The sequence below is a fragment of the Asterias rubens genome, chromosome 2 (genome assembly GCF_902459465.1).
Source record: "Asterias rubens chromosome 2, eAstRub1.3, whole genome shotgun sequence".
Classification (NCBI taxonomy): Eukaryota; Metazoa; Echinodermata; class Asteroidea; order Forcipulatida; family Asteriidae; genus Asterias; species Asterias rubens.
The window spans coordinates 21,156,555-21,175,386 of record NC_047063.1 but is presented as its reverse complement, the minus strand read 5'-3'; the positions used below and the strand labels follow the sequence as shown (position 1 = coordinate 21,175,386).

Sequence of the window (18,832 nt, the reverse complement as noted above, 5' to 3'; positions counted from 1 at the left end):
CCAACGCCATCCGTACAAAGTAGATGCGGACGATGACCTTACCCAGTGATGGCTGGCGACCTTTAGATGCGGCCTGTAGCTGTTAGAGAAATACAAGCAGTGTCGTGAGTTAGGCCGTGTCCAAAACGGCGACTTCGGCTACAGCTACGGCTAGATCAGCGCGTCTACCAGTGTTGAAGAATAGGCAGACGCGCGCGATCTAGCCGTAGCTGTAGCCGAAGTCGTCCTTTCGGACACGGCCTAAGTTAGCTCTTTCGTAGACTGGTACCTTGTGTTTATAGATAGGTATTGGTTTTACAGACCCAGCGGTTTCATTGGATAACATAATTTCATTGGATAAACGTGCAGTGACATAAATTTTCCATATCTATGTTTTTGATTGGTCCGATTAGATATTCCGCCTGAATGCAGCTTGCGTAATATTTCTATGTACAGGAGACCTACAATATGTACATGCATGTAATGATGTTTTATATACACGTAAATAGCATTTGAATGCAAATCTCAATGTGAAATTTAAGAGGTCACGGGTGATTATGGACGGGGATTGACGTATCTCAAGACAAATCTCTGGCTTAATTCATGAACTTCGATGTGTGACGTCAGATGTTCATACTGTGCATTAATGAGCTATCTGCTATGCATGAAATATATAGCCAAGGGGGCGCCCTACCGAAATTACGTCATGTGCACTATTTTATAACGGTATATTTGAGCAGCTCTAAACAAAATAAAAATAACGAAAACACGTACAAAATCTTACCAATTCTTTTTGATATTCCTCCTTGAACTGCCTGTGTAATGTCTCTGCACTGTAACTCTTCGGCAACTTTCCCAAGTCCTGAACATCCAATGTCTTCTTGTAGCCAAGGAAGAATATCCAATTCAACCACCAGAAAGACACCTGCGAGGCGAGGTTGACGTAGTAGGCTCGGAATAAGGGTCCAGGGGATTTCAAGTCGTCTAGTTTTTCTTGAGGGATATTCCGACGACAGAAAACCTAAAATTTGGAAAGGTTTAACATTGAGCTGGTAAGGTGTTGTCTAATTTGCCACACTGGTATCAATAGCCGTCAACAGCTTATAAACAAATAAAAGTGTTTGAGAAAATCGTGGTTAAAGTTGCAAACATTTTTCAAACTTCTATTTCGAAGTCTGCTTATTTGTTTGTCTTACTTTTAAGAAGTAACATAAAGCTGACTCCTTTACTCGTACAGAACTGTCGACTTACTTTCATTCATGTTACTTTTTGTTATGGGTAATTAATGCCTAAACTTATAATTTGGCACTTCGTGAAAACTGTGAATAAAAAAAGTTTTGCCCGCAGAGCGCTGTACAAACTAATATGCCCTTTTGATATGTTGGACACAATATTTATGACACTATTTGGTTTGGGTAAATTTGCCTGTATAACACCAACCAAACATTGCACCCTTAATGATAGTGTCCGCAACAGGCGACATTAAAGGCAGTGGTATAGGTAATTACTCAAACTAATTATTAGCATAAAACCTTACTTGGGAGAGAATGATGGAATAAAACATTGTGAGAAACGGCTCCCTCTGAAGTGACGTAGTTTTCGAGAAGAAGTAATTTCCACGAATTTGATTTCAAGACCTCAGATTTAGAATTTGAGGTCTCGAAATAAAGCACCTGAAAGCGCACAACTTGTGTGACAAGGGCGTTTTTTCTTTCATTAACATCTCGCAACTTCGACGACCAATAATATATTTGAGCCCAAATGTTCACAGGTTTGATATTTTGCGCATAATTTTATAATGTTGAGATACACCAAGTGAGAAGACTGGTCTTTGACAATTACCAAAGGTGTCCAGTGTCTTTAAAAATGCTATTGCATGTTGAGAGTTGAGACCCATTGAGATTCATTTCGTTTGACTGACAAATTGCCCACTTCGTGAAAACGCATAGTCGTACACATACGAGCTCCTTTGTAAAACTTGCAAAGCGTAAAGCGTTTTAAAGTGGCGTATCGTGATGGGTCACTTCGCGGTGACAAAAATGGCAAATCCGGTTACGCCATTCATAAATAATAATATCGAAGTCTTATATAGCGCACGTGTCTACCAAACAAGGTACTCAAGGCGGTGAGTATATCAGAAAGATAGGTTATTGCCGTGACAAATTCTGAGACCCTATTATTTAGCACCTTACATGGGTTTACAAGGTGCTGACGGCGCTTATACAACAGCCACAGCCAGGAACACCGGGGCGAACCCCTTCCCTTTTCGATAAGTGCACTGGGTTCTTTTACATGCGTTACACAACACATGGGACCAACGGCTTTACGTCCCATCCGAAAGGAAGAAGCAATGGTTAAGTGTCTTGCTTAATGACACAAGTGTGGGGATTCGAACTCACACTTTGCTGATCAGAAATATTAGTATAATATTACGAAACTATATTGCGATTCGGGCACTTACTTGCTGCAAATGTTAGCAGTATGAGTATAACACGTTGCCTTGGATCGGTCGAGTTGGTCTTTGAAAAGTGTTTGTAAGCATTTGTTTTAAAATGCATATGGGTAGAAAGATTATGTAAAAGTAGAATACAATTATCCACACAAACATGCCTAAAAAATGTACGGTTTTCGTTTTACCTCGTCGACAACAGGGTCGGCCATTTATTGGAGTCCCATATGAATGGCCGACCGTGTTAGTTCGCAGAGTAAAAAGAAACCGTGCATTTTCGAGGCATGTTTGTGTGGATCATTGTATTCTACTTTTAAAAGATCTTTCTATCCATATGCATTTTATAACAAACGGTTACAAACCCGTTTTGTAGACCAACTCGTCCGATTCACGGCAACGTGTTCCTTTAATAATAATATTAGTAAAGGACACAAGAAAAATACATAGTGTTTTTTTGGTAAAATGATTCGTGTATACACGCATTGCTTACAATGTTTGTATAAGGCTAACGGCTTCGAGACGAGAAGTAGGCCTAATAAAAGTGTCTGGTCGAATTATCTTATATTTCCTTACCTTTAATCTGATAACATTAACATCCAGTAAAAAGAGACATGTGTAACACATTAGCTGTAAAAGTGCCAGATCAAATCGTGGGATCTCAGTAGAGCATAAGTCCTCGCCAAGTAAGTTGATGAGCTTCCCAATCTCTCCAAGTGCTGCCGTTGCATAGTAGAGTAGAGACACGAAGGCCATACCACCAGCTTGCCAGACTTCCATGTGGTGGTAATACACAAGAGAAATGATGCAAGCCACCAGAGCAGTGATGGGTGGAATGTAAAGATGAGGCTGACTGCCTCCAAGACTCTGAATATAAGTCTCATCCGTGAGGATACCTTCTGCTAAAGAGGCGAGGAGACAAATCAGCAGAAACATGGAAATCAGCCATCTTAGAATATGGCCGGGGAAACGGAGGATGTAGCCAGTCTTGCCCTTCCTCCGAAATTTCCTGAAGCAGTTCAAAACAAGGAGAGTTACCGATGCTGAGAAGATGAACCCGAAGTGCGGCAGGGCATCAAGAGCGTCCACAAAGCAAACATTACTAGCTAGGCTCTGGCGTATGAAGTCTCCGTGGCTATCCAGATCGGTCGAGTTGACTCCACAGAGCCATTTCCAACCACCATAATCACTGCCGACTTGCTCCATAATTGTGTCCTACTCACTCCCTATAGCCCATACAATACGTACATGGATTATCCCAAATCACCATGCTTTTCATTCCACGTACGTTGCTGGTAATTATTCTCAATCATTTCCAAACTGAAAGGCACGTCTTAACAATGCACCGCGTATTATAGTAGCAATGTAACTAGCCTGCAACCTGCAACTCTCTTGGCATCATCATTTATACACCGACAGTCATTCAGCAGAGACAACATTGCTGACAACTTTGCGGATTAGTTTTCTGAACTTTGATCATTTAATACAAGGCAAACATTTTTACGGGCGTTACAAATCGGAAATGCTAATAAGATAAAGATGGTATGGACCGAGTTGCCTTGAGGCATCCGTTTTTATTCAACTAGTCGGGTTTAAACAAACTTAATATAATTTTAGTTTTTTGTTCGATTGAAAGTACCAAAATTATTGTGTATGTGTAGCACCCCGGGTCACGTATGTAGGGCGTTGGCAATCGATTTTACCATACTGAGATAAATCGGGCGATTACATTCCAAACTCATTGAAGCATAATATCTAACTGCTGAAGCGTATACAGCTAAAGGAATCTCAGTCGCCGAGTATACATTAAATATTTTAAGAGTTTAAATTTGTTTGTTGCGACAAATCCCTATGGGCTCTGGATTTGAGGTTTTTTATGGAAGGCTATTTCCCCAATTCATCTAAGCGACTTTGTGAATTATGTTTACTTATTAACTGCTTACTGGATATGTTAATTTCCAGACCGATGTCCGAAGAGCCGAGAGGGCCTTTTTCCTTTGTGGGAATTGATTAAATAAGAAAAAAAACGAGATTAGAATTGAAAATAATAATAATTGAGATCGTGAAATATGTTAACTGCCTACTGATCAATTATTGTCAATTATTGATAAGTTAAAGTAAAATAGAAATATTCTCCGGCCTAGTTCGAACTTGAACATGGTTTCTCTGTATGAGATAGGCCTTCCAATGACACCTTTATCTTCAACAGCGCCCTCTCGGGACAGAGAAAAAATCTTACAAGTTCAAAAAGGGTCGAAATTAGCACACAAACATTCATCTCAATATCTGGCTAGCTTTGGCGTCAGGTTTCTTATAAGGCTTTATAAAAGATTAATTTTTCAAAAATTCAAATCGTTAGAACCATATAATTCACTTAATTCATTTCCTAAAAGACAAGTTTGTCCTCATTACGTTTCATGACCTCCAAGGTTTCACCAACAACTTTGCTTCTTTGTACAAGTCTACACAGTACACCTTGTTTTTGTTTCAACCAAAACATATGTATAGTTTTCTATGGAATTATTATTATAATTTGTTTAAGATGAACGCCTTTTGTGTCAGTTATAAGAGTATTGTTGTTATACACATGGTGTTTACCACAAACCAAATAGTGGTTTGTGATATAAGAATATTCTTAGTTTCTTAAATATGTTTTTGTTAAATTTTAGAAATACAAAAATAGACTTTGGCATTCAAAATCAGAGAAAAATTTCAAAACAAGTAATTCCCAAATATTTAAAAAGGTTTAAATAAATAAGTGTACCTTTTACCTATTAATGATTAATCTTTTAAATTAGTTCAAAATATAAACACTTTTTTTACATGTCTCAGAGCAAATGTTATTTTAAACCGTTTTGTAAATAAAGAGTAATGTTTTTCTGAGGGGAAAAAAAATAGGTACATCTGAACCCAATGAAGGCTCTGCTTCAAGGGAAATTGTGCACTTTTAGTTACCACTAGCTACTTTAAAGGTAAAGTTTAATACTTGAAATTCATTGCAATACAAACTTTTGGTTAGAACATACATAGTATAAAGCTTTTTGAGAATCATTTTGAGAATTTTTTCACTTTGAAGTTATGTGGTTTTTGTAACAAGATTTGTTCAGTTTTTTTATGCCCCACAACTTGAATCTGAGAAGCATTACTGTCAGTAATGCTTCCCAGATTGTGTACTCCACTAACGGATTATTCTTCTTGCGTGGACATAACACCTACAGATTTTCAGCGATATCTCTAAAACACGATCACCTTTTGAAATGAAGTTTAAAGGCAGTGGATGGACACTATTGGTAATTACTCAAAATAATTATTAGCATAAAACCTTTCTTGGTGACGAGTGATGTGGAGAGGTTGATAGTATAGAACATTGTGAGAAACGGCTCCCTCTGAAGTGACGTAGTTTTCGAGAAAGAAGTAATTTTCAACAAATTTGATTCTGAGACCTCAAGTTTAGAATTTGAGGTCTCGAAATCAAGCATCTGAAAGCACACAACTTCGTGTGACAAGGGTGTTTTTTATTTCATTCATATCTCACAACTTTGACAACCAATTGAGCTCAAATTTTCACAGGTTTGGTATTTTAATGCATATGTTGAGATACACCAAGTGACAAGACTGGTCTTTGACAATTACCAATAGTGTCCACTGTCTTTAACATGCTAGTTTTATTGCATATAAAACCAAAGATATACTTTTCCTTTGGTACAGGGTGCAGGTGCAATAGTGTTGTGCTAACTGTGGAAGCTTAGACTGATCGGTAACATGATGTTCACACAGGCACAAGCAAATATTCCCTGCTAACATGTCTGCCTGTGACATACACAACAGGGGCCAGTTTTATAGAGCTGCTTAAGCACAAAATTTGTGTAAGCTAACAATCTTGCTTAATAAAATTAGATAAACGGCCAAGACTCCACTCAATTGTTATGCTAAGTAAACAACAGCTAAATACCAGTCACAGGCAATGTATGTGGCATGGAATTTTGACCAGTAACATGTGTGAAATAAGCAAGCTATTTTCGTGCTTAAGCAAATTCTGTGCTTAAGCAGCTCTAAGAAATTGGCCCCTGATAAGCACAGATTCCACTGCTAACCACAACCACTGAATTTCAGGAGAGCAGAGCCAGAAATTTGGCCTGGGGATTCAGACCAAGAGGCCTGGAATTTCAATTTGGATAAGGGCATAGCCATTTTCATTTTGCAAAAGGCACTTCCATTAGAAAATCTTAAAGTCTATTGGTAAATTTCAGGCCTGGACCAAGCATTACTTAGCGTGGTTCAAAGTGCGCATAACGCATTATGAACTGGAAGAGCAACTGCACCAGCCAGTGATACACCTGCTGAGTCGGCAACTGTAGTTGTCCCCAAGGCAAATTCGTTATATTTGGGGTCGACCTGTCAAAGAAAAACAAAAGAAATTGATGGAGACTTACATATATAATTTAGTAGAAGGTTTGGATCGAAAACTAAGGCCATCTACTCTACTCATTATATAGTAAAAGGCATGATATTAAAGCCTCAGGAAAAAGGTAGGAACATTTCATTGAGGACATGGTATGGCTTTAACAGACTTCTCAGGCAAATTGATCACAATTCTTCAGATTTTGTCCAAGGGCAAAAGTATCGGATGAATATCATGCATGTACATGTAGTAAGTATCAATTTACTTTGTTTTCGACAGTTGCTTGACTTTTCACAAAAAGATCAACAAATTGGTGAATTTGTGCAACAAATTCTGACACAAAATGTTTTTTTTTTTGCCAAGATGAAAAAGCCCATGCAAATCACTTCAGTGTGTAACATTTGTTGTGTCATTCGTTATGCAACCACGCATCTTCGATTAATGATGTTGACATGCGTTTCTACCGAGCGTCAGACACAAGGTAAAGCCTGCACTTGAAACATTCACATGTATAGCGGCATGCACGTAACATCAGAACTACAAACACCATATAATGGATTGGTCTACATGTAGAGACAGCTATCAGAGTTTTTTTTTAATCTATACTGGTCGACCCAGGGCTACACTTGACCACAGGCGACTGAACAAGTCCGGCAGTCTTCCTTTTTTTAATTGAATAATAATAAATTCTCACTGAGTGAAATATCTTGGACAAAATAAAAACTTTGAGTCAGGTACAATATTGTTCATTTCGTCTGAGTAAAGAAGTACAAAGGTGTATACGCATAGATAAATGAGAAGTAAAGTACATATCATGTTTGTTGTCGTTTTGATCCTGGTCTTGTAAACACAATTCCGGTCCAGTAAACATTTTGAGCAACAAGCCCTGTGGTCTAGAGGCGCCCAACCTGCCGGGACCATCCATACATGAGCTGTGGGGTCACTGGTTCTAATCCCACTCAGGGCAATTTCTGTCTTTGTTCAATACAAACTTAGTCAATTACGTGTCATGGCCTAGCGGTTAAGAGCAACAGACTTGGTGTTTCTGAGTGTGGCTTCAGGTTCCTGTCGTGACACGTGTTTCCTTTTAAAGCAAGACACTTTACCATGATGCTTCGTCCTTCGGATGGGACTCAAAGCCAGTGGTCCTGTGTGTTGTGTAACGCACCCTAAAGAACCCAGTGCACTTATCAAAAAGAGTAGGGGTTCGCCCCAGTGTTCCTGGCTTGATTGGTGCATATTTCGCCACAGCACCTTGAAAAACTGGTGCTATGTCAAAGGAGCGCATGTAGATCTCAAACTTCAAACATAGTCCCACTTATACCTTGCAGGAAATACTGAATTTTGAGGAGCCGTGAGCATCACTGAGTGACAGATAAAAGCACTTTAAGAAGCCACTAATATTATTATTATGATTATTATTAATTAGCAGCTGAAAATACAATGCATTTAGTGACTTACATCTTGTCTTATTTGATAGAAGGTGTTGACGTAGGCTCCGCCCCCTAGGAGCCCCTCAAATATAATGATGGCAAAGACAATGAAGATGGTTGGCATGAAGGCAAAGTAGGCAACGGTGAACATCAAGATCAGGACACACCACTAAGGAGTCCAAGACAATAGTAAAGATTGGGATCAAATGAATACAGTTCTTTACCCCGTTGAAAAGATTTATTGTAATTATTAGCGGACAAGAACGCCGGATTCAGCTGAGGGCGTTTCTGTTCACCAGAGTTCTGGCAGCTAAGTCAACAGTTGTGGGTTAGATTTGTTTTATTTTATAATTGGTTCTCTGGAATTGGCGCATAATAGCAACAAATTTTTTGTATTACTATTAATCCTGGCCATGACACTCAGTGTGTCCTTGAGTAAGATGCTTTACTATAATTGCTTCTCTTCACCCAGGGGTATAAATAGGTACCTGCGAGGGTAGAGGTTGATGTTGTACTTGAAAAGCCTTTAGAGTGCCACATCAGCCCAGGGCTGCATACTCCCCAGGAATTGGCCCGTTGACCAGAGCGCTATGTATCGCATTGATACGTTATTGTAAAATGCACTATTCAGGGACTATTTATTAATAAGGGAATAAAAGTGTAGCGACGAGTTGTTTAAACGGACATTTAAGAACCAGTCACTACTCTGTTATTCCCATTCATAAATGCCCTCTTGTTAAAAGGTGAAACAGCTAGACAATCTGCCACTTGTTTCCTTTGCGATTTGGCGATCTTTGCAAATTTTCAAAATCTTTGGCGAAATTGTTTTGCGTGTGGGGTGGTGTGAATAGGCACGTGTACACACACATTACCCGATGTTACTAAAAGCTATGAATTGTGTTCCGCATAAGTTAAGTTGGCGTACATGAGCTTGCGCTCCCAACACGCGAAGCCATCTGGTCTTAAACAGCTCTAGCTGTGTCGTTATCAGCCTTTTAAACACCCCCACATGACGCGCTCTCAACCAATAGGAATAGCCAAACTGTCTAGGGTATTTATTAATATTTTTAAATTAAATAACAATAACTCACTTGTAGAATAGGGAATATCCATAGCCACTTAAACTTCACAATATTAACAGATGACCTGGAAATAAACACTCCCAGCTGATACAGAACTTGAAACCTGACAAAGAAGCAACAAAGGGACATCTAATCAATAACCAATATAATAATGTATAATAATTTGAGGGGGCTAATCATCCTTACTCCGAGCTAAGAGCTGAATTGCGAAGGACGTTGTTCTACAACGTGTTCGATGAAGGCTACAACGTGTTTGAGAAGCAGGCATGCAAGGGCGCCTTTGGCTGCCAGCCACATCAATCCAGTCTTAACAACATGTGAAGTGAGAATCTCCTGCAAGGACCTATTTGTGATGTATATTTTATTTTATTTTTATTTATTCATTGTCAATAGCCACCAGTGGATAGCCACCTCTTACAGGTATCATTAAAAGTTATGTATAAATATATATATTTATGTACATACAAAAGTTGAAAATTATGGATACACAATAAAAAGGGTAGAATAAAAAACATTATTTTTAATAGATAAAAATAGTTCAACCAAAACCTAGCCCTGGCGGCTTTACACTTTGGTATTATACAACAGTGGCCTCCTGGATATCAGGGTCACACCATTGTGTACAGAGGAAGAGTCCTATACATGTATAGGCAGGGCTGTATGCTTCGTTTTTGAAACGGCAAGGGCACCAAGGCATTGTTTTCGTGGTAAAGGGCACCCTATGATGAAATTGCAAATTTGTACTGGAGCATCCCAAAACCCACATAAAACAGACAATGGCAAGGGGCTATACAAAACAAATAAAGGATGGATTTTATTAAAATGCCATAGATTTAACTGACTCAAGGAAATCAATTGTCTCTTTGGTCTCTCTACGAGTGTCAGCAACTTACCATCTATATTGAGCACTGTGTGACAGCCATATTCCTTTAAAGTAGATCAACTCCATCTGCAAAACATGAAGAGTAGAAATCCTGTTAAGGAAATATGTGTACTTTGATTTGCCCTAGTTGTCCTTTCTATTTTCAATTAAATTATGTACATTCAATTCAATGTACATTTATTCTCCCTTCTATACAGGGCGGTTTCATCCACGAACCACTCTTCTCATGGGGTAGTTTTTTTGTTTTGAGAGTGGTTTGTAGGTGATAGCACCTCCAACAGGGACAAATATAACAAAATAAAGAGAATATTGGCGGATAATAGCGCCCTCTCACGGGAGAAACAACAAAAGGGCACTAGATCAGAAGTCAAAAGGTGAAATTGCTCTGGATACATTGGTCAGCTTGAGAACCAGTGTCAGGGATTGCTATCACAAACAGAAAACATTATTATTGTTTTTCTGTTTCTTCTCCTGAAGTATACTTTTTGAAACTTCAAAGCCAAAACTCCCTCAAAAGAGATTTATTACATGGCTGTACCCTCAAGTTTACTTTTTAATCATACTTCATTCTTATTATTCACACCACTGCAATACTTCAAACATCACTTATGACGGAGCATGGCAAACATAACCACCGAGAAAAGCCTCCTTAAAATTCAAGAGCGAGGACTTTTAGGGAAGAGAAACTCACCAAGCCTTGGTTGATGAAGTATTCAGCAAAGTAGACCAGGAACAATGGACCCATGTATTTCAGTAGATGCTAGAAAGATACAGAGGTCAAAGAAATCAAAATGCTGAATCCAATGTGAAAAATTGAAAACCTACTGAACATGTCAGTGATTTCAGTTGTGCTCAACTCTCTTGTGAATTTCGCAGCGAAAACAGAGTTGTGACGTCAAATTCGCATCGCATTTGCAGGATGTATAAACCGGTTAAGAGCACCGAATTCAAACTCTGGTGTTTCTGATAAGCAGAGGGTGAATTTGAATCCCGAGTCGTGACACTTGTGTCCTTTAGCAAGTCACTTTAGATGGGACATTAAGCCGTTGGTCCCATGTGTTACATGTACGTGACTTATGTAACATAACCCAGCGCACTTATTGAAAAGAGAAGGGGTTCGCCCCGGTGTTCCTGGTCCGATCGGCAGCAAATTGTGCCACAGCACCTTGTAAAGCATAACATGTACATGGTGCTATCAGAATTAGGTCTCATAATTCAAAGTAGTCCCACATGTTGCAGGAAACACTGTTTGTTACAGCGCCAGGAGCGTCACTGAGTGACGGATATTGAGCGCTATATAAGAAGCCACAATTAATTATTATTATTATGATAATGGGAAAGTGAATTTATCATTAAAAGCCACAGTGGTTGATATTGAATGGTTAGACAGTAGGAGAGTTGTCATTGGTATGTGTAGATTTACAGAAACCACAATGTTGCATCTTGAATTGTGACAGGAGAAGGGCTACTAAAAAAACAACAAAAGTACTAAATTTCTTAAAGATGCTATGTCAGATTTTTAGCCGATTTGAACCAAAAATGTTGATTTAAAATTCAACAGGTATTTTGATGGGGGTCGAGAAACTTACAAGCTTCCATTTGAGCCATTGCTCGAAAAAGTTCGCCAATTATTAGTAGCAGTGAAATTAAGTGCCCAAGATAGTTTTTGTCGAAAATCACGTGACCAATTCTTATGTGTTTTATAAGAAACGTTTTAAATTTTTGTCATGGTTCCTGACCATTAACAGCAAAACTTTTTTTCGTTAGAGCGGGTGATACTCTTTGAAATACCATTCACTAAAAAAAATCTATTTTTTAATGTTTGGGGCCAAAAATCTGACATAGCATCTTTAAAATCAGGCATGCAAATGAGGAACTTAAACAATTTCAATGATTTTGTATAGCATTTTTTAAATTTTGAATAGTAAAATTGAGATTTAAAAACAGGAGGAAATCAGCTGATCCGAGGAAAAGTTGCATGCATGTAGAGTCAAGATGAAGTACATTTAAGTTAATTGTCACTTAAGGTAAATTCAAACTCAACATTTACCTTAATAAACCTGCCCTTTTCTTTGACAGTCAGATGGCTGTCCTTGCAATCCTTAGTATCATCTTCTATGAGACATTGTCTATCTTCATTACAATGTATGGTATCCTGACTCTGTCTCATTGTAGGAGAGCTGACTAATATTCCCCAGTAACTAGGATCAAGAAGATATTATTCAATTCAAATCAATTCAAATCAATTTCACTTTATTATCAACGATGGGAAATTCATCTCGGGCTTTTATATCGAATTAAAAAAAATTACACAAAATTATTTTACCATAAAACGGTACAAAAAAATACTACAAGCTACAAAAGTCTTTAAAGGGAAGGTACACGTTTGGTAATATTGTCAAAGACCAGTCTTCTCACTTGGTGTATCCCATCATAACCATAAAATAACAAGCCTGTGAAAATTTGGGCTCAATTGGTCATTGAAGTTGCAAGAAAATGATGAAAGAAAAAACACCCTTACTTTCAGATAAGAATAAAAGACTTATTATTTTAGTTAGAAATTACCTTTCTCAAAAACCACGTTACTTCAGAGGGAGTCGTTTCCCACAATGTTTTATACTATCAACAGCTCTCCAATGCTTGTTACCAAGTCAGTTTTTAAGTTAATATTTGTTTTGAGTAATTACCAAACGTGTACTTTCCCTTTAAATATTATATATATATATTGCATAAAAAGCTGGAAGTACAGACAATTGATTTTACAAAAATATTTCAGAAAATGATATCCATCAACCAAATAGCAGGCCTGGAATTTCATCTTTGAGAGGGCACGGCAATTTTCATTCTGAAATGGGCACTTTCATTGGAAAAATCTTATAATGGAAACTTTTGAAGGGGCACCAAGGCCACTACCAGTGCAGCGGAGGGCATACCTCAGTGAAACTCCAGGCCTGCAAACAGTATCAATCAAAACAATTTATATCGGACCAGCCGTCGATTTCACAAAACTCTTTCTAACTTAGGATTAATCTAGGACTGGTTACTCTTCCTAACTCGAGTTAGGATTAATCCTAATGTTTGTGAAATCGGCTGCTGGGATCCAAAAAAGTGTGGGCGACAGTATGACACTGGACACTTTCGGTAATTGTCAAAGACCAGTCTTCTCACTAGGTGTATCTTAACTGATGCATAAAATAACAAACCTGTAAAAATTTGAACTCAATTGGACTTCGAAGTTGCACGAGAATAATGGAAGAAAAAAAACGTACCCTTCTTGCACAAGTTGTGTGCTTTCAGATGGTTGATTTTGATTCAAATATTTTAGTGAGAAATTACTTCTTTCTCAAAAACTATGTTACTTCAGAGGGAGCCGTTTCTCACAATGTTTTATACTATCAACAGCTCTCCCTTACTTGTTACCAATGAGTTTTTATGCTAATAATTGTTTTGAGTAATTACCAATAGTGTCCAGTGCCTTACAGTACACTATTAATTCAAACAAATTTCAGGGAGTGTATGGATGGCAAAGCATTGAAAAGGAATGGAGGACATTTTCAAGGAAGTTACACTCAGTCCCTTCCTTAAGCCCCTTTTCTCATTACCTTATAATCATTGACAGAGGAACAACCAGCATGACCAATAATGAATTCCTAGGACTCAGACCAGCCTCAGTCAACCCAGCGTAGGCGAGGGATCCGATGAAGCCGGCAGCTCCAGTACCAGATGACCAAGTAGAGACAACATTCCTGAAACAAATATCAATAGTTACGATTATATTATATATATATCGATTCATTTATAATGAATAGGGTAGATGGCCTTAGCTTTCGATCCAATCCGGACCTTCTTCAGAGGCATAAGACAAGTACAAACAAATACATATCGATTCATTTATATATATAGCGATTATATTATATATAGCGCACGTATCTACCAAACAAGGTACTCAAGGCGCTGTGTACATTCAAACTTTCAGAATAATATGTAATTGCATTGATGAATTTTGAGACCCAATTACTTAGCACCGACCTTATAAGGGTTTATAAGGTGCTACAGCGTATACAGCAGCTACAGCCAGGAACACCGGGGCGAACCCCTTCTCTTTTCGAAAAGTGCACTGGGTTCTTTAACATGCGTTACACAACACATGGGACCAACGGCTTTATGTCCCATCCGAAGGACGAAGCAATGGTTAAGTGTCTTGCTTAAAGGACACAAGTGTCACGGCTGGGGATTCGAACCCACACTCTACTGATCAGAAACACCAGAGTTTAAATTCGGTGCTCTTAACCGCTCGGCCACGGCACTTCCATGCCATGAATGGAAACCTAGTCTTATTCCACTATTTCATTTATTAATTTCACAGGTAAAAGTGCAAGTACAGACAATAGGAATGGTAAAGAAAACAAATACATGTACATACAATTAGGAGAAGAAAAAAAAGTAGCACCCCTGATGGATTTTTAAAAAAAAAGTAAACTAAACTACTGTCGATTTAATGTCATGACATGCCTGATGCCACAATTTAAAAGTAACATTATAGATGGACATTATCAAAACATGGCTTACAGTATAAAAGATATTGTTCCAAGGGTACCGTTAGCTCCTTGGTTTGACATAGCAACGCTCAATAGTCTGAGAAATTCAAACTAAAGCAGTAACTAAAGCAAGTAATTTTTCTGTTTTTTATGTAAGTTGCCAGACACACAAGGCCTGAAGGCCACTTCAAGGTGTGGGCTACAATTAATTGTTTTTCTTCAGAGGCCGATGCCACCTACTCCTAGGGCTGAAACAGGGTTACCCCCTTTACAGTCCATAGGGATGTAGGCTTGGGTATCATCAATCCGAAGCCTTGCCGGTAGAGTAGAAAGCATTACCTCCCCAATTTTACGTAGCAAGTGTCACGACCTTGACTCGAACCCACACTCAGCTGATCAAACACTAGAGCTTGAATCCGATGCTCTTAACCGCTCGGCCACGACATGACTCAAATCTTACACACAAATGGCTTCTTTCACACACCTACTGTCAAAAGTGCTTAGCAAGTTCTAAGACTATTGGCTACACATTAGGGAGATCAAGGCACAATAGTGCTGAACAACTTTCTGCTCAGCAAAAATGAGCAGGATATCAGTCAGACATGGGACCTGTGACTTAGTATTTCATCTGGTAACTTTTGAGCCCAAATTTGTTTTGCTTAGCTACTTTCTGTACTTTAAAGGAAGTGGACACTATTGGTAATTGTCAAAGACTAGCTTTCACAGTTTGTGTATCTCAACATATGCATAAAATAACAAACCTGTGAAAATTTGAGCTCAATCGGTCATCAAAGCTGCGAGATAATAATGAAAGAAGAAAACACCCTTAACACACGAAGTTGTGTGCTTTTAGATGGTTGATTTCGAGACCTCAAGTTCTAAACTTGAGGTCTCGAAATCAAATACGTTGAAAATTACTTCTTTCTCGAAAACTATAGCACTTCAGAGGGAGCTGTTTCTCACAATGTTTTATACCACCAACCTCTCCCCATTACTTGTCACCAAGAAAGGTTTTATGCTAATAATTATTTTGAGTAATTACCAATAGTGTCCACTGCCTTTTAAGGAACACGTTGCCTTGGATCAGTCAAGTTGGTCGTTGAAAAGCGTTTGAAACCGTTTGTTATGAACCTGCCCTCCACTTACCCAATTCAAGTATTATTTTAGTGAGAAATAACTTCTTTCTCGAATACGAAGCTACTGTTTCTCCTAATGTTTTATACTATCAACATCCAGACATGCCAACCTCTGGGATCACAAAACTGTATTCTGAAACCCCAAAACCTGTATTTTGCATCAAAAACCTGTATTTTTTTTTTAAAACACGCGTAAACGTAGTTTTTAGCCCCGAGACAGGCAAAATAGAGAAGGTGTGAAGGCCATTTAGTTATCAAACAGCCTAATTAAACCAGTTAATTAAAACTTGAAGAAAAAAAATATATATATATATATATATATAATGAATAGGGTAGATGGCCTTAGCTTTCGATCCAATCCGGACCTTCTTCAGAGGCATAAGACAAGTACAAACAAATACATATCCATTTATAGAAAAAGAGAGGGGGAAAGGGATTAAGGAAAGGATCCAGAAAGAAGCGGGAAAATAACAGCCAATCAAAGTTCCTATTTCAGAAACAATATTGGGGGCTATGAACCAATAGGAGTGAAGTGGCGAGGACAAAGGATGTTTAGAATGAAAGGAAGGGTTACTGGACCATAAAAGTGGTAAATGTATTGTTCGACAACAATGGAGGGAGACATGAAAGGGTAGGATTAGAGAGCAAGTTGCATCATGATGCAACTAACAATGGTCAATTAATAAGAATAGCAAGATCAAAGGTATGATGATTTTAAAAATAGGTATGAGGGACCTGTGGAAAAAAAAGGGGGGGGGGTTACTTACATCAGATAGTTACAGTGATGAATTTATAAAAACAACTTTAAACTAGGTTTAAACTTTAAACTTTAAACTATATATATATATATATTTAAAAAAATATAAAAAATAATATAAAAAATAAAAAAATTGGGCAGAGGTTTCCCTACGGGTGGTTAACCCAATGGAACAGGTTTTGTATGGGAAAAAGATATTGATAAATCATATCTTAAAGACATTGATTAATCATATCCTATTTCATATAGAAACCCTTGTCAATTAATTAAATATAAAACGTACAAAACGAAACCAATTTAATTTCAATGAAGAAGAAAAAAAAGAAAAAAAATCATCCCAAAAAGTTTCGTTTGTTGTATTTGGGGGCATACATGTAGTTCTTAAATTTATCTTGCTTCAGGACGCTCTATATCTTTTGTGTCTTTATTTTGGCAAAAAAAAAAATTCTTTCGTTCGTTCACATAACGACCGATACCATATAAGGGCATTTGACAACAGCGCCCTCTGTTGTTCAATGAATTGTGTTAGACTGGTTCCCTGTGAAATCGGGACGTCAGATAAACTGGAATCTCCGTTGCGCTCGCTCGATGTGTGGTGAAAGTTGAATAAGGAATACCCCCGTGGAATAATAGAGTTCACTGGATAATCATTATCGGCCGTAAGTAGTCGGCCGAAAACTTTGTGTCAATAAAAAAAATATTGAACTTGAGTTAAAAAAGGGCACGACGGCCAACTGGGATAAAATTGTATTTTTGCGGTGGCGATGCTCAAAACCGTATTTTTTTTGCAAAACCCGTATACCCGTATTTTTTACAAAAACCCGTACGAAATACGGGAAAAACGTACTAGTTGGCATGTCTGAACATCCCTCCATTGATCACCGACAAGTCAGTTTTTTTATGCTAATAATTATTTTGAGCAATTACCAATAGTATCCAGTACCTTTACGAGATTATTGGGCCAAAACAACAAAGAGTCTTACTTTTCATAGAAGGCCATCAGACTGACGTAGGTAAATTCACCAAGGCCTGATGACACACTTGCAAACACCACCCCTGAAAAAAGAAATGCATAAAGTGATAAGTACGTAATTATTTCAACAAGTGGAGTCGATCAAATTGTAAAGTTGCGTGACCAGATTTTTGCTGAAAGAAATTTAGAACATGTATTTGATTGTTGGGATGGGAACAAACTTTTGACAGATAACTCTGTTTCAAAATGAAAAACATTCAAAACCTTAACAATATGCCTCGAACATTGCACAAAATGTATGTGTAAAATGCCACAACTATTTGCACATGGCTAGTGGATGTACATCCCAACAATAGCTAATTTTTAAGTTTTTAGTTAACTCTCACGCCGCTTCCCAGTTTGTACCCGGTCACCCCCTAACAAAGATACAAAGACACAAGGTTCTGCGTCATCTACACATGCCTCGGCTTTGAGGACGGTCGTTCCTTAATTTCTACGACAGAACTTGGAAAGAATCTGCATTGTCCTGAAAACGACAACATTTGACTGAAAGCTACTAACCGGTTGGATGGTTCTGAGATGGTTATAACCATCGAACCATCCGGCCAAGAAAACAAAAAATCTTTATTGACAAACTAGTAAGACCACCAGCATACAAATGTGAGGCAACTTAGGTTTAAATTTGTCTCTGTTCAACCCAAAATTTACCAATTCAATTTTTCTTGTGGTTTATTACTTGATAAGGATTACAACAATTTCACTTTGAAGTAAAATATTAGTGATACTGCTATTATTGTTTTTCTATTTATTATTTAGTTGACTTACCTAATAGGCTAAGAGCTAGCACATGAGAAAACGCAACGATGAGAAAACTGGAGACAGCGGTCACTATACAAATCCCAACCAAGATACTAAAACAAATAACAGTATTACAAAATGGGTAATAGAATTAACAAACAAATCTTCAGCCAGCATCCCGCCAAACTTATACCACATGTTGCATATTGCTTATTACTGAACTGTAGCCCTATATAGGACTCTTTCTCTGTACACAGGAACAGAGTCCTAACTATTGAGGCCCGTTTCTGGGGCGGAAAAATTTCACAGCTTCATAACTTAAATCTTACCTGCAACAAGCCACTAATTTCAACAGATTCACATATATATTTTTCTGCGGTGGGTTTTGGTCCTCATATATTCCTC

At 38.0% G+C, this 18,832-nt stretch overlaps 1 protein-coding gene across 4 annotated transcripts in view; it reads right to left on the bottom strand.

Moving 5' to 3' along the window:
* Nucleotides 1–6,042: 6,042 nt before the first annotated feature.
* Nucleotides 6,043–18,832, bottom strand: part of LOC117306891 (battenin-like) — a 19,442-nt gene continuing 6,652 nt past the window's right edge. For all 4 annotated transcript variants that reach the window (XM_033791451.1, XM_033791453.1, XM_033791452.1 and 1 more), the window contains exons 5-13: nucleotides 18,455–18,540; nucleotides 17,640–17,712; nucleotides 13,828–13,971; nucleotides 12,276–12,426; nucleotides 10,917–10,985; nucleotides 10,236–10,291; nucleotides 9,352–9,445; nucleotides 8,289–8,429; nucleotides 6,043–6,820 (exon numbers count right to left, since the gene is read on the bottom strand). In XM_033791451.1, the coding sequence (XP_033647342.1) occupies nucleotides 6,704–6,820; nucleotides 8,289–8,429; nucleotides 9,352–9,445; nucleotides 10,236–10,291; nucleotides 10,917–10,985; nucleotides 12,276–12,426; nucleotides 13,828–13,971; nucleotides 17,640–17,712; nucleotides 18,455–18,540 (931 nt within the window). In that variant the 3' untranslated portion in view covers nucleotides 6,043–6,703. The remainder of the gene's footprint in view (nucleotides 6,821–8,288; nucleotides 8,430–9,351; nucleotides 9,446–10,235; nucleotides 10,292–10,916; nucleotides 10,986–12,275; nucleotides 12,427–13,827; nucleotides 13,972–17,639; nucleotides 17,713–18,454; nucleotides 18,541–18,832) is intronic.